The 19,660-nt window shown below is 41.5% G+C and overlaps 1 protein-coding gene across 3 annotated transcripts in view; it reads right to left on the reverse strand.

Annotated features, from left to right (window-relative positions):
* Positions 1-19,660, reverse strand: part of nbas (NBAS subunit of NRZ tethering complex) — a 256,830-nt gene that overhangs the window by 48,725 nt on the left and 188,445 nt on the right. For all 3 annotated transcript variants that reach the window (XM_058393499.1, XM_058393497.1, XM_058393500.1), the window contains exons 43-48: positions 17,308-17,561; positions 12,173-12,507; positions 11,709-11,909; positions 10,984-11,186; positions 2,551-2,640; positions 1,298-1,493 (exon numbers count right to left, since the gene is read on the reverse strand). In XM_058393499.1, coding sequence (XP_058249482.1) covers positions 1,298-1,493; positions 2,551-2,640; positions 10,984-11,186; positions 11,709-11,909; positions 12,173-12,507; positions 17,308-17,561 — 1,279 coding nt within the window. The remainder of the gene's footprint in view (positions 1-1,297; positions 1,494-2,550; positions 2,641-10,983; positions 11,187-11,708; positions 11,910-12,172; positions 12,508-17,307; positions 17,562-19,660) is intronic.

A 19,660-nucleotide genomic window follows, 5' to 3' on the forward strand; every position in this document is an offset into this window, starting at 1 on the left:
CCTTTCGTGCACGCTCCCTTTAGCATTTACACCGAGGGTTTAAAGGTTGCGAATCATTAATCTGTTTAAGAATCGAGCGTCAAACCCAATTAAGCGACAATCAAACACCCGTCAGCGTGGACATGAACGAAAAGGTCGTTTACATTATCCAGATTCTGCAAATGAAACAATTACTGATTGGAGCATGTCAGCTAAACACCCAGGAGGTACCAAAGGTAAGGGATCAACCTCCTTTCTGTCTCGCTGGTCTTGACATTAAGGCTAATGCTTGACATTAACGCTGCTGCCCGTCTGTGATTGGCTGCTGTTATGTCCATTACATCATCAAGCTGCTTCTGATTACGATACAAGAGTGTTAAAGATCTAAGACGTTGGGGCCTTGTATAGAAAGTGCTACACAAATTTATTTAACCACAAATTAAAGATGAAAGTCTGCATTTTGATTCGTTTTTCCACTGATTTTCTCCACAATTTATTCATATGACTAATCCCCACCCATCAGTCAGCTCTCCCTTACCTTCCTGTGCAACACGTGATGCTAGTTCACACGTTTTCTCACCGCTTCTCATGCAAACTACAGTAACAATAATAGTTGCGTCCTGAATCAAGTATTACACACTACACACATACACTTACAGTACACACTCTGGAAAAGTCATATCGTCTCTGCTTTTTCCCAAACCGTAAGTGTAAGCCGTTTCCTGATTACTGGTGAACGACGTCAAACGCATGTAACGTGACGCCGCTCGCTAGCTTTAACAGAATACAGTGAAATGTTTAAAAATGATGTTTAAAACACACACCCCCAAAGCTAATTTAAAGACGTCTTGTCCCCAGAGTGTTGTATGACAACTTGAAAGGTTTTTCTCAAGAAGCATTAGTTCCTTATAGCCCCACCCCTTTTCTGGTATATAAATAAGCAAAGCTTATGAGCATGAAGTGTCCGAAATTCCACGCTGGAATAAGTGCAGCTTTGGGATGCAGTTAAAGTCTAAGGTTCTTCTGATGAGAGAAGGAGAGGGAGAGGGAGAGAGAGAGAGAGGCGGGGACTTCATCTCCATCTTAGCTTAGATTTTAGAAATGTTAGCTAGCTAGAATTTTTTTAAGAACTTAGCACTTACGATTAGCTAAGTCTGAAAGCCAGTACTGATTTAATATTTTACTTTTAGTGTACAACACTTGGAATTAGCTGGGAATTGTTTAGCAGAGAAGGCAGAGAGAGAGAGAGAGAGAGAGAGAGAGAGAGAGAGAGAGAGAGAGAGTGTGTGTGTGTGTGTGTGTGTGTGTGTGTGTGTACCTCGCGGCTAGGCCAGCAGGCTTTGAGCACCGCCTGGCTCCTGAACAGCACCAGCAGACGGATGTCCTGCTCGCTGAGGCTGAACGAATGTTCCAGAATCTGCAGTACCTCGATCCTCACTCGCACAGGCTTGGAGTCATCCCCGCAAAAAGGCCGTAACCATGCCAACAGGTCCTCTGATGACACCGCGTGTCCCCTGGGATGCAGACAGGACACGCTTACGCACGGCACTTTCCTTGAAGCCCACATCAAATTTTTATAAACCTCCCACAAAGAAATTTCAGGGAAACCTCACACAGAGAGCGAATGTTTCCGTCTGGGCGTCGGAAGGAAGGATAAATATTTAAGCTGGCTTTTTCGTTTTCGAGACAGATTGAAGATAATTACAAGGATTTACAAAGTGCAGTTTGTCCAGCAGGTTCAAATATAGCATGAAGACTCAACACAGGCTTCAAAGAGCTTTGCTGGAGGCAGAATAAAAAGCCAATTTCAAGGCAATTAAGGAAGAACAAAAATAAAATAAAAATAAAAAAATAGTCATGCAGGTGAATTTGATAAAAGTGGTTGGTTCCAGTGTTAGAAACCAAATCCTGTTGGTCTGAATGTTATGGATAAGGATTTCATGCTAGCCAGTTGAGTCTGAATCCCAGCGTAAAGACTAATATTTCATATATCTAGGAATTAATTACATGGATTTTTTTTTTCCAAAACAGGGAAGTCTTCGGATCAAAAAGTTTAGCGATTTCTAGCTCTTTATTTATTTATTCCTCTATTTCTATGATGAAAGCTACGTGATTTAACTATTAAAGCTCGATGCTGACTTATGATGAAGTCTATACTTGTGATGTTTTCAGGTTCTTCCTTTATCTCATCCTTCAGCACGATCTATACGGTCTCTTGTGTGTCCTTTTCACGTACACTTCAATATAAACCTCGACTTCTGTTTAGACTACGGATTGCCCAGGCTCTATCTCCGCGCACAATAAACCATGTCTTTGACTAAACCCCGGCTTTTAGTCTCCTGATTCCTCTGCAATCTCACTTCTGGTGAAACTGCCGTGTTTTATCGACCAAAAAGTTTTGGGCAAACAAAGGTAAGAAGATGGATTTTTTTTGTTCTTTCTTTTCAGAAGAGAAATAAAAAGAAGCTGGTGAAGCAGGGACACTTTAGAACTCTAACTTGTTTCATGGACCTTGTGAAGATTCTTTGGATTGTGTAAGATAATTGTTTCAGCCTCAGCAGATCCACTTACCCGCCTTGGACATCATCTTGCACTGCCTTCACAATGCCTTCCAGAACTTTCAGAGGGTCTGCGTAATCATTCAGGATGGCCTCGTCACCGCTACACACACACACACACACACACACACACACACACACACACACACACACAGTTATAATACAATTCAGAGATCAGAGGTTTTCACATTCAGATCTCTGAACCCATCATCCATCTCTCCACACTTGGGTTTTGGGATTTGTGCTTTAGACCATCATGCCTTTTTTTTACTTCAGCATGAAAGTCCTCGTATGACGTCCACTCACTTCTGCAATTATGTAATCATAAACTTCACCAGAACCTCAGAGATTTGGACTCTGTTGTGGTGCCTGACAGGCTGGTTTGAGTATTTTCTATAACTGCTGATCTCCTTGGATTTTCACCCAACAGTCTCGTGAGTTAACTCTAAATAATGCAATATATATATAAAAAAAAAAAACATCTAGAGAACATCAGTTCTGCAGATGGAAGCGCCTCGTTGAGGAGAGAGATGGATGGAGAAAGACAGGAAGGCTACAGTAACTCAGATACACTACTAGTGAGTGGAAAAGTATCTCAGAACATCTCAGACCCTGAGGCGGACAGGTTACAACAGCAGATCATGTCAGGTTCAACACAGACTAATGCCACATGACAGCATGAATCCATGAACCCAACCTGCTTGTGTCAATAGTCCAGGCTGGTGGAGGTGGTGTGATGGTGTGGGGAATGTTATCTCTGACTGTTAATGTTAGTCAATCATCACTTGAATGTCGTAGCCTATCGGAGCACTGTTGCTGATCATGTGCACCATCTTCTAACGGCTAATTCCAGCATGATCATGATAAAGCACCATGTCAGAAAAGCAAAAGTTGGCACATGAACATGACAATGAGTTCAGTGGCCTTCTCAGTAATTGAATGTGAATCCAGTAGAACATCTATGGGATGTGGTAGAACAGAAGATTTGCAGCGTGCAAGTTAATTATATTTCAAGATATTTTAATCCAGCACGGAATATTTTATCTTCATATTTTACCTTTTTATTATTATTATTATTATTATTATTATTATTATTAATATTATTATTATTATTATTCACTTCTTAATTTGTTTGGCCAATTCACACTCACTAGCTAGCTGTGTCCTGTTCACATGATACAGATACAAACTGGTGAGGAGCATGCTCTTCATCTGAGGAGCATGAAGCACCTTTTTTCTTCTCATGCTCCTCATTCAAGTCACATGGCAGACATATCTCACATGGTCTCACATACATCTCGCAGACTCCCTTCTCTCGTATACATGAGATCACGGATTCCCATGATTAGTTAACGCCTCCTGAATGAGCCAGTTTCAGTGGAAAGCTGAGGGATGTCGAAATCCAAAGATCAGGTTTTGCACTTTCTCTCTAAATTCTAAGTAAGGCATGAAAGCCTTTCGGATATGCTATTGCACTCCTGAAAATTCAGTTACTTTTTATTTAAGATAATTTCTATAAAAGTATGTTTGATCCATCCTGGTTCCCTTTGCTTCTGCTGCTGCTGATAATGAGGATCCCATATCTCCATATGAGCATCCTGAATATCACCATGAGATACCTGTGGACAGTACCAAACAGAAACCTGTGGATCTTCTTGATTGGATAGGTTTAAGACTGCAATGGCTAAGAAGGCTCTATTAGTGAAGAAATGACTCTGATGTTCCTACTGCACTTGTAGACACATTATAAACCAGAAAGGAAATGATTTATAATCACACTTTCCGGTGTCGACCGGACGAGGATGGCTTCCCTTTTGAACCCTTAAGGTTTCTTGCTCATATCATCTTCCCACTTCCCTCCGACTCCTACGCTTGTCATTTTCTAGAATGATATGCTATACATCTTTAAGCAGGATTTTGATCCAAAATTTGTTGTTGAATTGTCAGACTTTCTGACAGGAATAAAATGGCAGCATGCAGCCCGGCAGCCCATTCAGCACTCGACCAGGACCTGGACACCTTGACAGGTTTGACACCTTTGAAAGCATATGACATGCTGGCAAAGTGACATGAGTACAACACCGACTTTAACTCAGCCACTGGGGTTCGCTTGATGACTAATGGTTGTAGGAACCTTTTAAGAAATGTTTTAGGGATTACACACAGAAAAAAAAGATTTTGTGCTTCTTCACTCTAAAACATTTTACATAAAGCCATGAACTCTCTCTGTGACTTCAAGTCAATCTGAGACATGTACTTGCAAACACAAACATGCATATAATACACACCGTGATTAGCTCTTAATCTAGCGCTTTACACTTAATCATCACAAACAAACATTAACAATTCACCTCAGCTCTTCCAAAGGTCACAGCACTGAGGGACCTGGAACGTGAGTGATTCACGAGCCCTGACTTACATTTGCTGTGTAAAATCTCAATACACTGGAACCTCTGCAATTTAATTGGTTCTGGAGGGGAGTTCTTAAGTTGAAGATTTGTACTATGAAATGAATTTTCCCATAAGAAATAATAATGTAAATGCAGATAATCTGTTCCAGCTGCCCAAAAATATGACCAGTACGACCAATACGAAGCGTATGTACGGCTGCTTACAAAGAACTGACCCAAGCCAAGCATTCCATGTCAAGGGTCCTCACAGGAAGTCGTGCCACCAAGCTTGGGCTAAAAATAGAACAGACCACCCACGCCACCAATCTGTCAACAAAAAAACACCCCAAAAATTACCTAGCTTTTGAACGCATGCCAAAGGCAGTGTTGGTATCGTGGGTTGACTCTTTCCAAACAGCTTTCACTGACTGAAAAAATTTCTGTAAAATTCGTAAACTTGTTCTGGTCAGCTTTGGTTGGCTTTCCACTGATGTGCAACTTAGCTGCTGTTCGGTTTGGTTCGTTCGTATGCCGAAAATGCTTCGTATGCCGATGAAAATTTCTTACAAAATTTTAATTCTTAATGCAAAAATTCGTAAGGAAGAGCATTCGTATGCCGAGGTTCCTCTCTATCTTTATTTTAAGCGAATTCTTTATAAACTGGCTGCATTGAGTGAGCAACCTCACCCATGTTAGAGTTCCCCAGTGCTTTGTCGAGCTTCCCAGAAGCCTGGTTCTTATACACCAATTAAAAAAAAAAGAAAAGCAAAAGAAATTGTTCTCAGAGACAAAACAAAAACCAGGTCCATTAAGATGCAGCCATACTAATATGCATTTATTTCTGCTGTGGCCAATCAGCACTTAGGCTGAGACAACAAAGAGGAACATCTGTATTAGTCTCCTGCAATTACTCTGGTCATTAATCTACTTCAGACGGAGGGAAAGAAAGAAAAGCAGAGCGGGAGCGACTACAAATGAGAAGCATACATTTTTAAAAGCCTAATCAATCTTGATTTTTGTGACTTTCTTCCTGCCTAATACAGAGATTCTCTGCACTAAGCTAGCTGTGAGTCTGGGGTCTGAACTTAAAGCGATTATCTACACAGGACCTCGGAGAGCAAAACTAATTAGGAGGTTTAGAAGTTATCAGCTGTCTGTTGTTGTTGGAGTTGCAAATTAATGCACAATACACAGATTTTCAATGTCGTTGGCTGGTTTCTGTCTGTGAGTGATTTTTTATGTCTGCACCATGGAGGAAAGCTCATTATAAATCATGGGCACTGGGTGCAATATGAAACCAGGCATTAGAAAGAAAAGGTTCCTGAACTGATGGTTGTTCCGATGGTGCTCCAAAACAACGCAGGCTTAATGGCTAATTGGGGTAGGTTTAGGCCTGTTAGGGCAGGACCCGATCCGTCCTACTCAGGAAGGTGCTGCTCTTTAGAACAGGCCTAGTTATAATTGGTGAAAAATCCAGAGCTAAGGACAGAGTGCAGGCTAGACCGACCATCTGAGTCGTCACTCAAAACATGAGTAACTGTAGAAGCACAAGAATATTTATTTTAGTAACCTATTTAACATAAAATTAGATTATAGTGTAATAATCTGCGCTTCATGTTGCATCTGAGGTGTAATGGAATAACAGATCGCCTCAAAAACCAACAGGAACGAAGGTACAATGGCTGAGAGCATTAAAAGGAAAGTAGTCTGAAGTTTCATGATGTCACACTACAAAACTGACGCTGTTTGGAGGACGGAATAGCCATTTAACTCTGCTAATGAGGTGCCTTCTTTTAAACCTCAAGTGGGGTTCAAGCCCCAGCATCACCAAGTTGCCACTGTTGGGACCTTAAGCAAGGCCCTAAAAAGACACCTTAATAAAGACACCTTAATAAACCCTTACTTTCAGGTCTGGTAAAAAATCGTACCCATTTAACACTATCCTGCATTCTCAAATGTTATTTTTTTGTCAAACGTAATATCAATATGTGTGAATGTTTGAGTTGTATGCATCAGATTCACCAATAAGAAAAAAAAACATTTCCTTTGATATACAGAAACCTTTTACTTACTTGTAGAACGTCATAGTTGCAGTTAGCTAGCTACGTCATGGGACAACTTCAAGAACTTCATATGGTTGTTCTGTTTTCACTCAGCAATTTAGCGAAGACTACAATACCCAGCATGCAACAAAAAAATGTAATTCAACCATTATCCAAACAATCTGGACCTAAAATCTACCTTAGAAACTAGCTGGCTAATGCTAGATATTTATTTCCTTATAACATATATATATATATATATATATATATATAACATCCCTGTGTGAGACTTTTTCCCCAGAACCTAAACCAGGAAATCTGTCCCATGGTGTCATCACTCTAAGACATGCTTGCAACAGACGCATCGATCCATTTTTCACCCAGAGTATCCAATACGAGGGGACTCCATCGACACTCTAATGATATTTCTGCCTTCAGAGTGCAAGGAAGAAAAAGTACAAAGCAAAAATAACAACTGTCTTGTACAATAATGACCCAGATCCCGAAGAAGAAAAACTCAAGCACACTGGGAGAGAGCAAGACGGTGCAGAAAACAAGTCAATAAAAGACGTGCAAGACACAAGTGAAACAGAACGATGAAGCGGTCGAAAGACCCCCCAGGAGGTGGAGCAGATGTGCATCCTTCTGTGACACCACTGAACATTCAGAGAATAAAAACATGACGCATTGCAGGAGAAAGACCCGTGCTGGTTAGATTATTATCTCCAGACAATTGATCTTGGAGCACATTGTACTGAAGTGTAGTGTATCTAAATGCACTGTACTGTCAAGCTCAATAGACAATAAAAAAAATTATCGGTGAACAAACGTATTTCTGAAAACAACTCTAGAAGGTAGTCATAATGTTTAGGAAAGTTGGATTTACAACAAACCGTAAGGATGATCATTCGGCATCATGAACCCAAAGCATGCAAATGTCCAAAGCAGTAAATTAATAAAGAGAAACTTTTAACGTACACGTTTAACCTTCACATGTGTTTACAAATATTCCTGTATGAAGGCATTTTAAGGACAGAACATAACATTGGCTGAATAAAACACATCATTGTTTTGGATTAAATGATAATTTAAGCTCTGTTTCTGTGTAAATTTCTAATTATATTTAGTTAACCAAGTGATTAAAGTTAAAAAGTAAAGCTTAAATTGAATTTTCATTAAAATTTTCATTCACTTATACGTAGCATCTAGAGAAAAAAAAACATGATCCGTACAAGTAAGCTTTAAAGTGCCATATAATATCAACTACTTGATTACTAATCAAAGGAATAACAAAATAATTGATAGTGACAGCCCTGTGTGGAAAAAATGGGTCAAACTTCATAGACGTGTCTCTGTATGAGCCAGCTGACCTAGTAAAAATGATCGACGGTCCTCAGAGCCGCCTCATTCAAAAAGGAGTAGGCACAAAGCCCCTTGTCTAAACACCATTTATTACCTGCATCCAGAACTGCTTTAGGTTCAGGCCACTGAATGCGATGATTAATGCAAGACAAGTATGACGGGTGAAACAGAAAGTGCTGGGAGAGCATCGGTGAAAGCTAAGCGAAGGATGGGATGATCAGGAATCTCTTCATCTAAAAAGGATTGGTGAAAATTAGCAGGCTTCCGACAGAAACCTAGTGATTATGGTGAAAGATTTCAGGCCATGTGGAATTTGCACCTATGCAAGAAACCCTGAAGAACATTTCTGACACCATCGTCAAAATCTACTGCTTTCAAATAGGAGGTGCTTGAGAAAATATTCAGTCAGAAATAATTCATCCGGTCGCGTCCACAGTGAGACAGTCGACAGTAAACCAAGCTTTTTAAAAAAAGAAAAAAAAAGAAAAAAGGTCTACAGGACACAGAGTTCCTCATGCAACCTTCAAGAGGACGATATATACATCACTGCTAGTGTCAGGGACATCCACAGGGGACACTGTAAACAAAACTGGATTTTCTTTACCAGGCCAAATACATGTGACAAATTTAGTACATCTCCTTGGAAACCTATGTACCTTATAGTCCCACAGAGTTCTAAGTCTTCCTCTTTCGCCAAGGGGGTGGGACCAGAATGTGCTTGGTGGCTTAATTGCTGCTTACAGCTGTATTTTATTAGTTTTAGCACTAGCTCTTAAAATCTTATCACCACAATAATGTTGGTGGAAGAAAAAAGGACAGGGGAACAGCTTTTCCTGCACATAAACAGAAGTAGAACGCTAGTAGCTTACAGCAAGTTATCATCATTGAACTGCTGAATGTTCTGATGTTGCTCTAAAAAACATTGTATGCTTTAGAGATAATTGGAGTAGGTTTAAGGGCGGGATTTTATACATTCCACTCAGGATGATGCCACTCTCATTTCTTGCAGCAGAGCAAATAGTCTAAAAGCAGGTCTAGTTAGTCAGTGACAATCCAGAGCCAAGGCCAGAGAGCAGACAAGGAGGCTAAACTGACTAGCTGCTAGCTGCAATCGGTCGTCACTCACGCTCCACAAAACTGAGACTATTTCTCTTTCCCCAGCTAAACAAAAATGTAGATATGCTGTTGTGTCAGTACCCAATTTAACATAAAATCAGATCAGACAGGATCTGAAAGCAGGAATGATCAAATCTTACACACTAACTTTCTTTCAGTTTCATCATGTGCATTTGCAGCACGATCTTTTTTAATCTTTCCTAGATCAAAAGGTGCAGGCTATTTGTTGGTACCTTAAATAGTGAAGGCTAGTGCAGGGGGCTGAGCTTTTTCTTACAAATTTCCACAGTTATGGACACAGTCTGAGGACTGAACTATTACATGACCATAAAACATCTAATAATCTGTGTTTTTCTCTCAGTATATCAAGCTACACATGCTACTCCTGAGATCCTGACTCCTTCTGCTCTCCAGACCTGTCTGATACTGCTGCTGTGGATGAACCCACATGAAGAGTCTAGAGATACATGAGATTTCTGTGGATGGTGGTGGCACTTAGAAACCATGAAAATGGCTTTGGACCTCAACTGATGCAATCAGTGCATTCATCTTAGACTAGAATGAATTTCCTGGTAACACGAGTGCAATTTTTGTCCATATAGTACACAGTTCTAGATATTTAGTATAGCACTGATTCTGGGTCCTCTCATGTTTTCTTCCTCATATCATCTCAGGGAGTTTTTCTTGGCTACTGTCAGCTTACTCATTAGAAACAAGTTTATAAATTTAACAATTATAACCTGAATTTATATATTTCCATAAAGCTGCTTGGTAAGAAGATACTGCACTATACAAGTGCTATACAGATGAAACTTAATTGAATTAAACAGCACAACACTAGCAGTTCACTTCTCGGCACAACATTTAGAAAATTAGCCTGAAAATATTACAAGGCTGTTTAGTTTGTGTTTCTTCTTCATCATTCATCAGCCTTATTTCATAACCGTGCTCCTATTTTTATACCACGGTTCATACTATATTCTCATTTCCTTTGAATGGTTTTACCGTTGCTGTATAAGCACCACTGGGTGAGTTATTCTGAGTAATAGGGCACTAGCTGTAGCGCATTCTATTTAAAAGTTAGCACAAAAGGAGCAGGAGGGACGATGGCGCTAGGATCAGTGGCTGAGAGCGTGTTTTAGAGCTGCTCCTAAACGGAGTTGGCAGCCAGTGAAGGAGGCCATGACCCGTGGAAGGCGTGGGAGGGAAAGAGAAGGACGAGGCAGGAAATAAGAGTGGTGGAGATGGCGCGAGGACGAGGGAGAGGTTGAAGCTGTGTTTAACTCAATCAGGCTAAAACAGGTCCTCCCTGCCACAGGTTAATAGAGGGACAGGCCATTAAGTGTACAGCATGAAAAAGAGAGGGAGAGATGGCACAAAAGGGAAAAAAGAGCTTGGGGAACACAAGAAGTGGTAATAAAGGCAGACGAGTTAGTGGGAAGAGAGAGCGAGAGGGCACAAAGGAGTGGGAACCTGAGGAAAGAGGGGCATAAATAGCGCACGAACTAAAGACTTCGGTCACAAGCAAACAGACACCTGAGTGCGGAGACGATCCGCTCCACCGCGTCCTGCACCACGCCGTGCACCGATAGACTGCTCGTCCCCACGGCGACCGTCAGCAGCTTCTCTATTTGCTCCAATGGTTGTCCATCCAGTGCCATAGTAATAGCCAGCTGGTGAACTTTGACCTCCTCTGATCTGGAGAGGTCAAAGGCTCTACTGTAGTCTCGAAGATGCTCCTAAAAATGCAGGAATGTAGAAGTGGAGGAGAAGAGAAGAGTAAATGATTTGAAAACGTGGGTCCTGAGCGTTTGACCCATTTGTCTAATCATCACTAGTTAATGAGTTAATTAAACATTTTAACAATCATTTGTTTAAAATCTTGCAGTCTGGGCATACATTCTAAATTCATGATGGATAAACTGATACATTTATTATGATGGTGTAGATGTGAAAGCCTCTGGCATCCCACACACATGCCATGTGTGTGTGTGTGTGTGTTTAATCTAGCCACCCACCTGCTCTTCTCCCCTGCAGCTACATACCTGCCAATCAAATCTAAATACCTCACACTAAGGACAAGGACAGGAGGGATGGAACCATGAGTGTGTGTGTGTGTGTGTGTGTGTGAGAGAGAGAGAGAGAGAGAGACTATACAATTTTATGTGTCTGGACAGCTATTATGTGATGACTTACCTAGTGGGACAGTAGATATTCTGTGTGTGTGTGTGTGTGTGTGTGTGTGTGTTAAACAGACATACCTCCTGGCTGTTTCTGAGTGACAGTGGGAAAGGCTGGCCCAGAGTTTCCAGATGATTGAGAGACTGCTGCAGGTGAGCGAGGGCGTGGCTAAAATCAAAGGTGTGGTCATCATCTCCGCCCCTTTTTCTGCTCTTTTCACTGATGACCTTCAGAGTCTTTAGAGCCCGTCTGGTGATCTCTGTTCTGACCTCAACGGAGAGCTATACATATGTACGCGCACACACACACACACACACACAGATGAATGACATCCACCATGCAACCTCATCGATCAATAGAATTTAGTGAGTAAACTGAAAACGTGTGTGTGTGTGTGTTTCTTTGAAGTGGAAGACAGCTGAGAGCTGCATGCTGGGATAAGGAGTTAAATAAGTTCCTGCTAAGATAGATCAATAACTGCAGAAAAAAAATCAACAAACCACAAACTCACTGAAACCTGAACAACGGCTCTGTTAGGTCTCACCTGATTGGTCGCTTCCAGGGAAAAGGTGATAGAATCCAGGAAGTGAATCGCATCTGCAGGCATGAGCCGGTCGAGGTATTTGGCACAGGTGTCGTAGGCATTGAGGAAGTCCTGATCTGACTGAGGTGTCTGCTTCAGGATGTGGGCGTCACCTTGCCAGAAGAGCTTGGGAAGCCATGTAGCATGCACGGCGCTGGGCGTGAGAGCATCACCTCCTTTCTGAGGAATCCGAGACGCCAGTTTAGAGATAGACAGAACGTTCTGGCTGCTTAGCACTGGCTCCAGAGCTTTAAGAGGATCCGACTCTTCATCTGTCAGCTTCTTATAGTCCAGACCTGTCAGATATGACATGAAGTGTAGACAGGATATATGATACGAGGCCAACTTCACAGCCTAACACAAGACAATACGTGCTTTAGCATAGGTTCATGTCACTATTTGTATTCATTTAACACTGAAGCATGGAAGATATTACACAAAAATAAGTGAACAACTGATCTGTGAACAGATTACACCAAAATTGTATTTCATTTTTCTGCAATATGCAATATTCCCCCTCAACATGGGGTGGGGGTGGGGGGATAGGGTGATTTTTTATCATTTAAAATAATAAAATTAAATAAATAAATAAAAACAACAAACAACAACAACAATTGTCAATGCTGTTCTGTTGTACTGTATTTTGTTTATAATTTAAAACAAATAAATTAAATAAATAAATACTACTACTAAAAATAGTAACGCGGCATGATGCTGCTAGACACCTGGACGTTAAGCGTCTCTGCACTTTCCTCAGTCTTATAAGACAGGGTTTAAGCTAAGCTTTAACACCACCCCCATCACATGAGGAAGAAATTTTTATTTAAAGCAAAGCGTCTCTCGGCTAAAGAGTTCTAGCACCATGATTTCTTTTCTGGTCCTTAAAAAGCCGTAGCGTGTCACAAGGATGTCGGAGAGCAGCACATTGACGCTCGAGACACAGGAGCGGTCACTTAGTGGTCACTTGGCGCTGACTCTAATGAAGTGCTTTAAACGAAGGAACACTTGAGGTTTGGTCGAGGATGTACGATGCTGAAAATAGAGTGCATCTGAAGTATAACAGGCTCGGGTGTATGAATGTTTATTATTAATATGTCTCCGAGCCCTGATTGATTTATCTTTTTTCCTGGGTAGCTAACAAACCTTCACATTTAGCAAACGACAAAATAGATAAAAAGCAGTAACAATATATTAGTCAAAATGTATTTATTTATTATCTACATGACAAAAAGCCAGCATTAGCATTAGCCAGCAACAGCATTGTGTTCTTGGCTAAAAAAAATAAATAAATAATTCCAAGCTCTTGAGATTTTCATTCAGAAAATGGTTCCTCGACGTCATGACCTAACGCTACAGGCTTTAATATAACTCATTTTGAGTGAATTCGCCTGAAATACTGTATGTACGGTGAAGAGCTGCTTCGTTTCTTAAGAGCGATAACCTTGATTCGCAAAATGATGAATGAACGCTAGCGAGAGGCAATTAGCAAGGCCTCATTTCCATAATGCTAACTGCCCCCTAACAGCTTCCATTCATCTTCAGCAATATAAGACTCATTTTTCCCCGTTTTTTTAAAAGGAGAATCTCCTACCTGTGGAAATTAGTCATTTAACTAAACTCAACAGCAAGAAGCATAGCCTGATTGCAGATTTACATCAACCACAGAAAGAGAGTCACCGAGTCTTAAACGCAGCTCGTTTTTATTGCACTGATTTACGTTATGGTTTGTGTCGCATGCTAATTTTCTACTTAAGAAGTTTTCTACTTTAGTTAGCTTATACTGTATGATGTACACGATAAAATATAGTCAACATTTCATAGCATAGCAAGAGATAATACATATTTATTTATTATTATTATTTTAGATTCTTCTTTTTTTCTTGTATATTTTATTTTAGTTGTACATTTTTATTTCCATCATAGGACCGGCGTCAAAAATGTTTCACTACATGTCGTACTGTGTATGATTGTGTATGTGAGAGATAAAATTAGATTTTTAAATTTAACGCCCAATATCTAGCTGGATTTCCATGATCGCCACCGCCAGCAAGCAGTTCCTGACCACATGATGATAATTAGACGATTAGTTCCTTCCATACTTCTATAACTACGTGGTCTATAACTCCTCCCTGAACTTCCCGCTGCCCTGTATCTCGCTCTCTCATTGGCTGTAGGTCATCACCGAGGTACACTATATTGCCAAAAGTATTCGCTCACCCATCCAAATAATCAGAATCAGGTGTTCCAATCACTTCCATGGCCACAGGTGTATAAAATCAAGCACCTAGTCATGCAGACTGTTTTTACAAACATTTGTGAAAGAATGGGTCGCTCTCAGGAGCTCAGTGAATTCCAGCGTGGAACTGTGATAGGATGCCACCTGTGCAACAAATCCAGTCGTGAAATTTCCTCGCTCCTAAATATTCCACAGTCAACTGTCAGCTGTATTATAAGAACGTGGAAGTGTTTGGGAATGACAGCAACTCAGCCACGAAGTGGTAGGCCACGTAAACTGATGGAGCGGGGTCAGCGGATGCTGAGGCGCATAGTGCGAAGAGGTCGCCAACTTTCTGCAGAGACAATCACTACAGACCTCCAAACTTCATGTGGCCTTCAGATTAGCTCAAGAACAGTGCACAGAGAGCTTCATGGAATGGGTTTCCATGGCCGAGCAGCTGCATCCAAGCCATACATCACCAAGTGCAATGCAAAGCGTCGGATGCAGTGGTGTAAAGCACGCCACCACTGGACTCTAGAGCAGTGGAGACGCGTTCTCTGGAGTGACGAATCACGCTTCTCCATCTGGCAATCTGATGGACGAGTCTGGGTTTGGCGGTTGCCAGGAGAACGGTACTTGTCTGACTGCATTGTGCCAAGTGTAAAGTTTGGTGGAGGGGGGATTATGGTGTGGGGTTGTTTTTCAGGAGCTGGGCTTGGCCCCTTAGTTCCAGTGAAAGGAACTCTGAATGCTTCAGCATACCAAGACATTTTGGACAATTCCATGCTCCCAACTTTGTGGGAACAGTTTGGAGCTGACCCCTTCCTGTTCCAACATGACTGTGCACCAGTGCACAAAGCAAGGTCCATAAAGACATGGATGACAGAGTCTGGTGTGGATGAACTTGACTGGCCTGCACAGAGTCCTGACCTCAACCCGATAGAACACCTTTGGGATAAATTACAGCGGAGACTGAGAGCCAGGCCTTCTCATCCAACATCAGTGTGTGACCTCACAAATGCGCTTCTGGAAGAATGGTCAAAAATTCCCATAAACACACTCCTAAACCTTGTGGACAGCCTTCCCAGAAGAGTTGAAGCTGTTATAGCTGCAAAGGGTGGACCGACGTCATATTGAACCCTATGGATTAGGAATGGGATGTCACTTAAGTTCATATGCGAGTCAAGGCAGGTGAGCGAATACTTTTGGCAATATAGTGTATGTTCCAGTCAGAACTCCTTTCACGCTGCACGACCTTGAGTCGCCGACCGATCCAGATATTTAGCATGCCATCGACGACGCATCTGCGCTACTCTCAGATCGGTCATTCACACTGCACGATTGTCACTCGCGTGAATGAGCTCCGATTTGCCTTCCATTTTGGGCATTTGTTGGCAACTTTGCAAAACCTGTCGCTGAGTGAAAATCAGGGCTAAAATCGTGTAGTGTGAACTCGGCATTAGCGATCTAACATACAGCTAGAACTTTAGTAACTTTAGTAGTGGCTACTAATCACATGCGACTAATCTGGTGGTATTTAGTGTGCAGGAGTAGAAAGTAGAACAAACTGAAGACTTGTTTTTTTTTTTTACTGAAACCTGTTGAAGAGTTTGAATTCAATGTACTTTTTAAGAAGGCAACTTTTCAGAATGTAGTATTTATACAATAAAAAAAAAAAAAAAAAAAATCAGATTCCCTGCGCGAGAAAGTGACCCCTGGTTCCATCCCGCTCAGAGTGATGACCTTTTTTTTCTCCTTCAGTTCCACTTCTCGAGTCGCGTTCCCCCCGAATGTTCAGGGTGCAATTAACACATGAGTGCACTACCTCCGTCGAGAGCGAGCCCGCGCGAGAGAGAATGCAGCTAATTAGATCACTTAGTTCTTATCTGTACGCCCTCTTTCAATTTCCGCCGTTTCCCTTTTTAATTTTCCCTTCTTCAAGCGCCGGAAAAGAACATCAAACATGCATTTGCAGAGCAATTAAGCTTCTTTTATCATTGTTTTTAATCCCTCGGAAAATCAGTGTTAGCAGAGAGGAGGCTGTAATTATGAGTCATGGCGTTGGTTTACGTGTTTGTGTTAGCAGGTACTGAACTCGCAGGTTTTTACAAAGGTGTTGTTCATCTGCAGCATATTGTTCTCTACTTCACTTGCGGTCGGAAGCAGCGATCGAGTTGATTTACAATTGAAATAAACGACGTGATGCATCTAGCTGCAGATTTTAGCAAACGCTCAAAGATGTAGGTTTGAAATGGAAAAGTTGCAGGAAAGGTTGCTGTCACATCCCGAAGTGAGGTTCATCTAGAACTTATTGTTTTGTTGTTGCTGTTTTGTTTTTGTTTTTTTTTTACCTTAGCTTTATGGATAGATAGCATTATAATCATGTGGGTTTTCTTCATTTGCATTTGAAAAGAAAAAAAAGAATTCGAGGTGTTATGAAAGTTCTACTAGGAAGTGAGGTGTTTAACACTGACGTGAGAAAAAGTACAGACATTTAGACTTTAAACTAGAAGAACATAAGCAGGTAAGTTTAATATTTGGTGCATTTTAAGATTTGATCACAAAATAAAAAAGAAAAGTGCTGCTGCAGCTCTTAGGATACTCTGTTAGCGGTATGTTTTAGCTTTTTGTAGCTAGAAATATGAAGAAATTAAACATTTTTAGACGAATTGAACACATCATTTCCAGAAGAAAAATCCCCCACAAAATCTTTTCTTGTATATCTGGCAACCCAAAAGCCAGACTCTCAAAGAGAATTCAAACAAGCATAAAGGTTAGCTTTGGATTTCACGGCTGTTCGTGATAATTACCGATTCATTCAATTTAATCACAGTGAAATTAAGCAGTAGAAGCGTTTAGCATTCCTGTTCAGACTCACCGTTAGCTACGGCCTTCAGCTTCTTCAGCAGTTTGACGTGTGTGTCCGGAGTCATACTGGATGAAGGAAGGTGCTCGGACCCTGAGCAGCTCTCCAGCAGAGTGTAGTAGTAAAGCAGACGCTGCAGGTCCACGCCGGCGATGCCTGGGTACACGTATTTGCTCATGTGTGTGTAGAAGGCCTGGGGTTCTGTCTTCAGGGTCTGGAAAAGACCCAAGGACTCACTTCGGGTCTCAATCTCCTTAGTGGAGAGGCTGAGAGGGAAGAAGGAGAGACAGGAGACATGGTTAGATTTAAGGGCCTGAAATAGGGAGATAGGAAACGCAAGATGTCTATCTGTCTCTCTCTCTCTCTAGCAGTCTGTCTCTCTATCAGTCTGTCAGTCTCTCTTGAGCAGTCTCTCTCTCTTCATTAGTACCTCTCTCTCTTTCTCTCTCTCTCTCTTTATCAGTCTGTCAGTCTCTCTCTTTCTCGCTCTCTCTATCAGACTGTCAGTCTCTTTCAAGCAGTCTGTCAGTCTCTATCAGTCAATCAGTCTCTCTTGAGAAGTCTCTCTTTCTCTTTGGCAGTTTGTCAGTCTCTCTGTCACTCTATCAGTATGTCGAGTCTCTTTCTCTCTCTCTCTAGCAATCTCTCAGTCTCCCTCTCACTCTATCAGTCTGTCAGTCTCTTTCTTACTCTATCAGTCTGTCAGTCTCTCTCTCGCTCTCTCTAGCAATCTCTCAGTCTCTCTCTCTCACTATCAGCCTGTCGGTCTCTGTCTCACTGTATCAGTCTGTCACTCTCTCTGTCACACTCTCTCTCCCTTTCTAGCAATCTCTCATTCTCTCTCTCTCTCTCTCTCTAGACTCCATCTATCTCTGTGTCTGTAACTGTGCATTTTTCTGTCTGCTCCTGTTAGTGAGTGTCTTTGCCAGTCTGCCTCAGTGTCTCATAGTGATTGAAATATGCTGCAGTTGCTGATGCTGTGTGTTTGAATGTTCAATCTCTCTCTCTCTCTCTCTCTCTCTCTCTCTCTCTGCCTGTGTGGAATAGTAGAACCGAGTGCATTAATATAAACCTGTGATGTTCAGCTGCACTGGTGTCAAAGCTGCCGTCGTAGAAAATGAATCAACACCTTCTGACCAAACAGAAATGAGAATTCACCAGAGCTGTGATATAATACCTAATACAATTAAAGCGTTATCCAGCATCCAGCTTCTCTGCATTGGAGAATGAACAGGAAATGTTTTGTGAATGATTTGTGTTGAATTAAACTCTGTAGGCCATCCAGTCATATTTCACTGCTTCATCTCCACTGCTCATTTCAGCTGGTGCTTCAGCTCCTCGTTAATCTCTCGCCTATTCGGAGGGCGTCATGCTTTATTTTGGCTGGGGATTGATTTCCATATTTTATTTGCATGTTTCTGGGAGAATCTATTTTGAGATCTTTTTTTTTTTTTTTTATAATTGAAAGCCTTTTTTCGGGGAAGATGAACAGCTTTCGAGAGCAGCTTTCCAATTCTGATGCGTGGGAATGTTTTATAGGGTCGAGCTATCAATAAATTACAATATGAACCTGCACTGGCTGCCAAGTGCACTTCCATGGTGGTAAATGTGGGGTGTGTGTGTGCGTGTGTGTGTGAAGTGAAAAAGACAGATAGGGAGAGAGATCGACAGAGAGAGAGAGAGACATCAGTGTGTAGGAACAAAAACCGTGCCCACTTGGAAAAGTCACCTTGTTGGTGGTGAGTGGAGATGAGTCGTGCGCACTAATCACACGCATTCAGGCCAGAGGAAGTCAAAAAAAGACAAAAAAGGCTTTTTCTGGGAACATTTAGAACCTAAAAACTCTGAACTGTAACCTCTGTAGGCTTCTGTTCATGTTTAATGGATGGCACTTCACTTGTTGAAGGCACACCCTTGGGCAAAAGAGAGAGAGTGAGAGAGAGAGAAAGGAAAAAGAAGAGAGAGAGCAGGGCTGAGAGACAGCTATATCACAGAGGAGTATTGAAAAGTGTAGTAGAAAGGAGTGACAGAACAAAGAGGCCTGGAGAGGAAGGAAAAAAAGTGACAAAGAGAATAAAAGAAAGAGTGAGAGTGTGTGAGGGGGAAAATGTTACTAAGGGCAATGAGCTTATTAATACAGACTTTTTAAAGGATCAGCAACACCACCATTTAGCCTGTCCAATCCACAGCCCCCTCTGTCTCGCTCTCTCTCCCTCTCTCTCTCTCTCTCTCTCTCTCTCTCAATAGGTGGAGGTGATTAAAACTCTGTTTTTTCAGGTCTGTGTATACCAGATCATCAGGAACGGAATTAAATAATGCTGACTTTCCAGCTACAGAGAGGGGAAAGAGACACCAAGGAGGATTG

The sequence above is a fragment of the Hemibagrus wyckioides genome, linkage group LG06 (assembly GCF_019097595.1).
Source record: "Hemibagrus wyckioides isolate EC202008001 linkage group LG06, SWU_Hwy_1.0, whole genome shotgun sequence".
NCBI lineage: Eukaryota > Metazoa > Chordata > Actinopteri > Siluriformes > Bagridae > Hemibagrus > Hemibagrus wyckioides.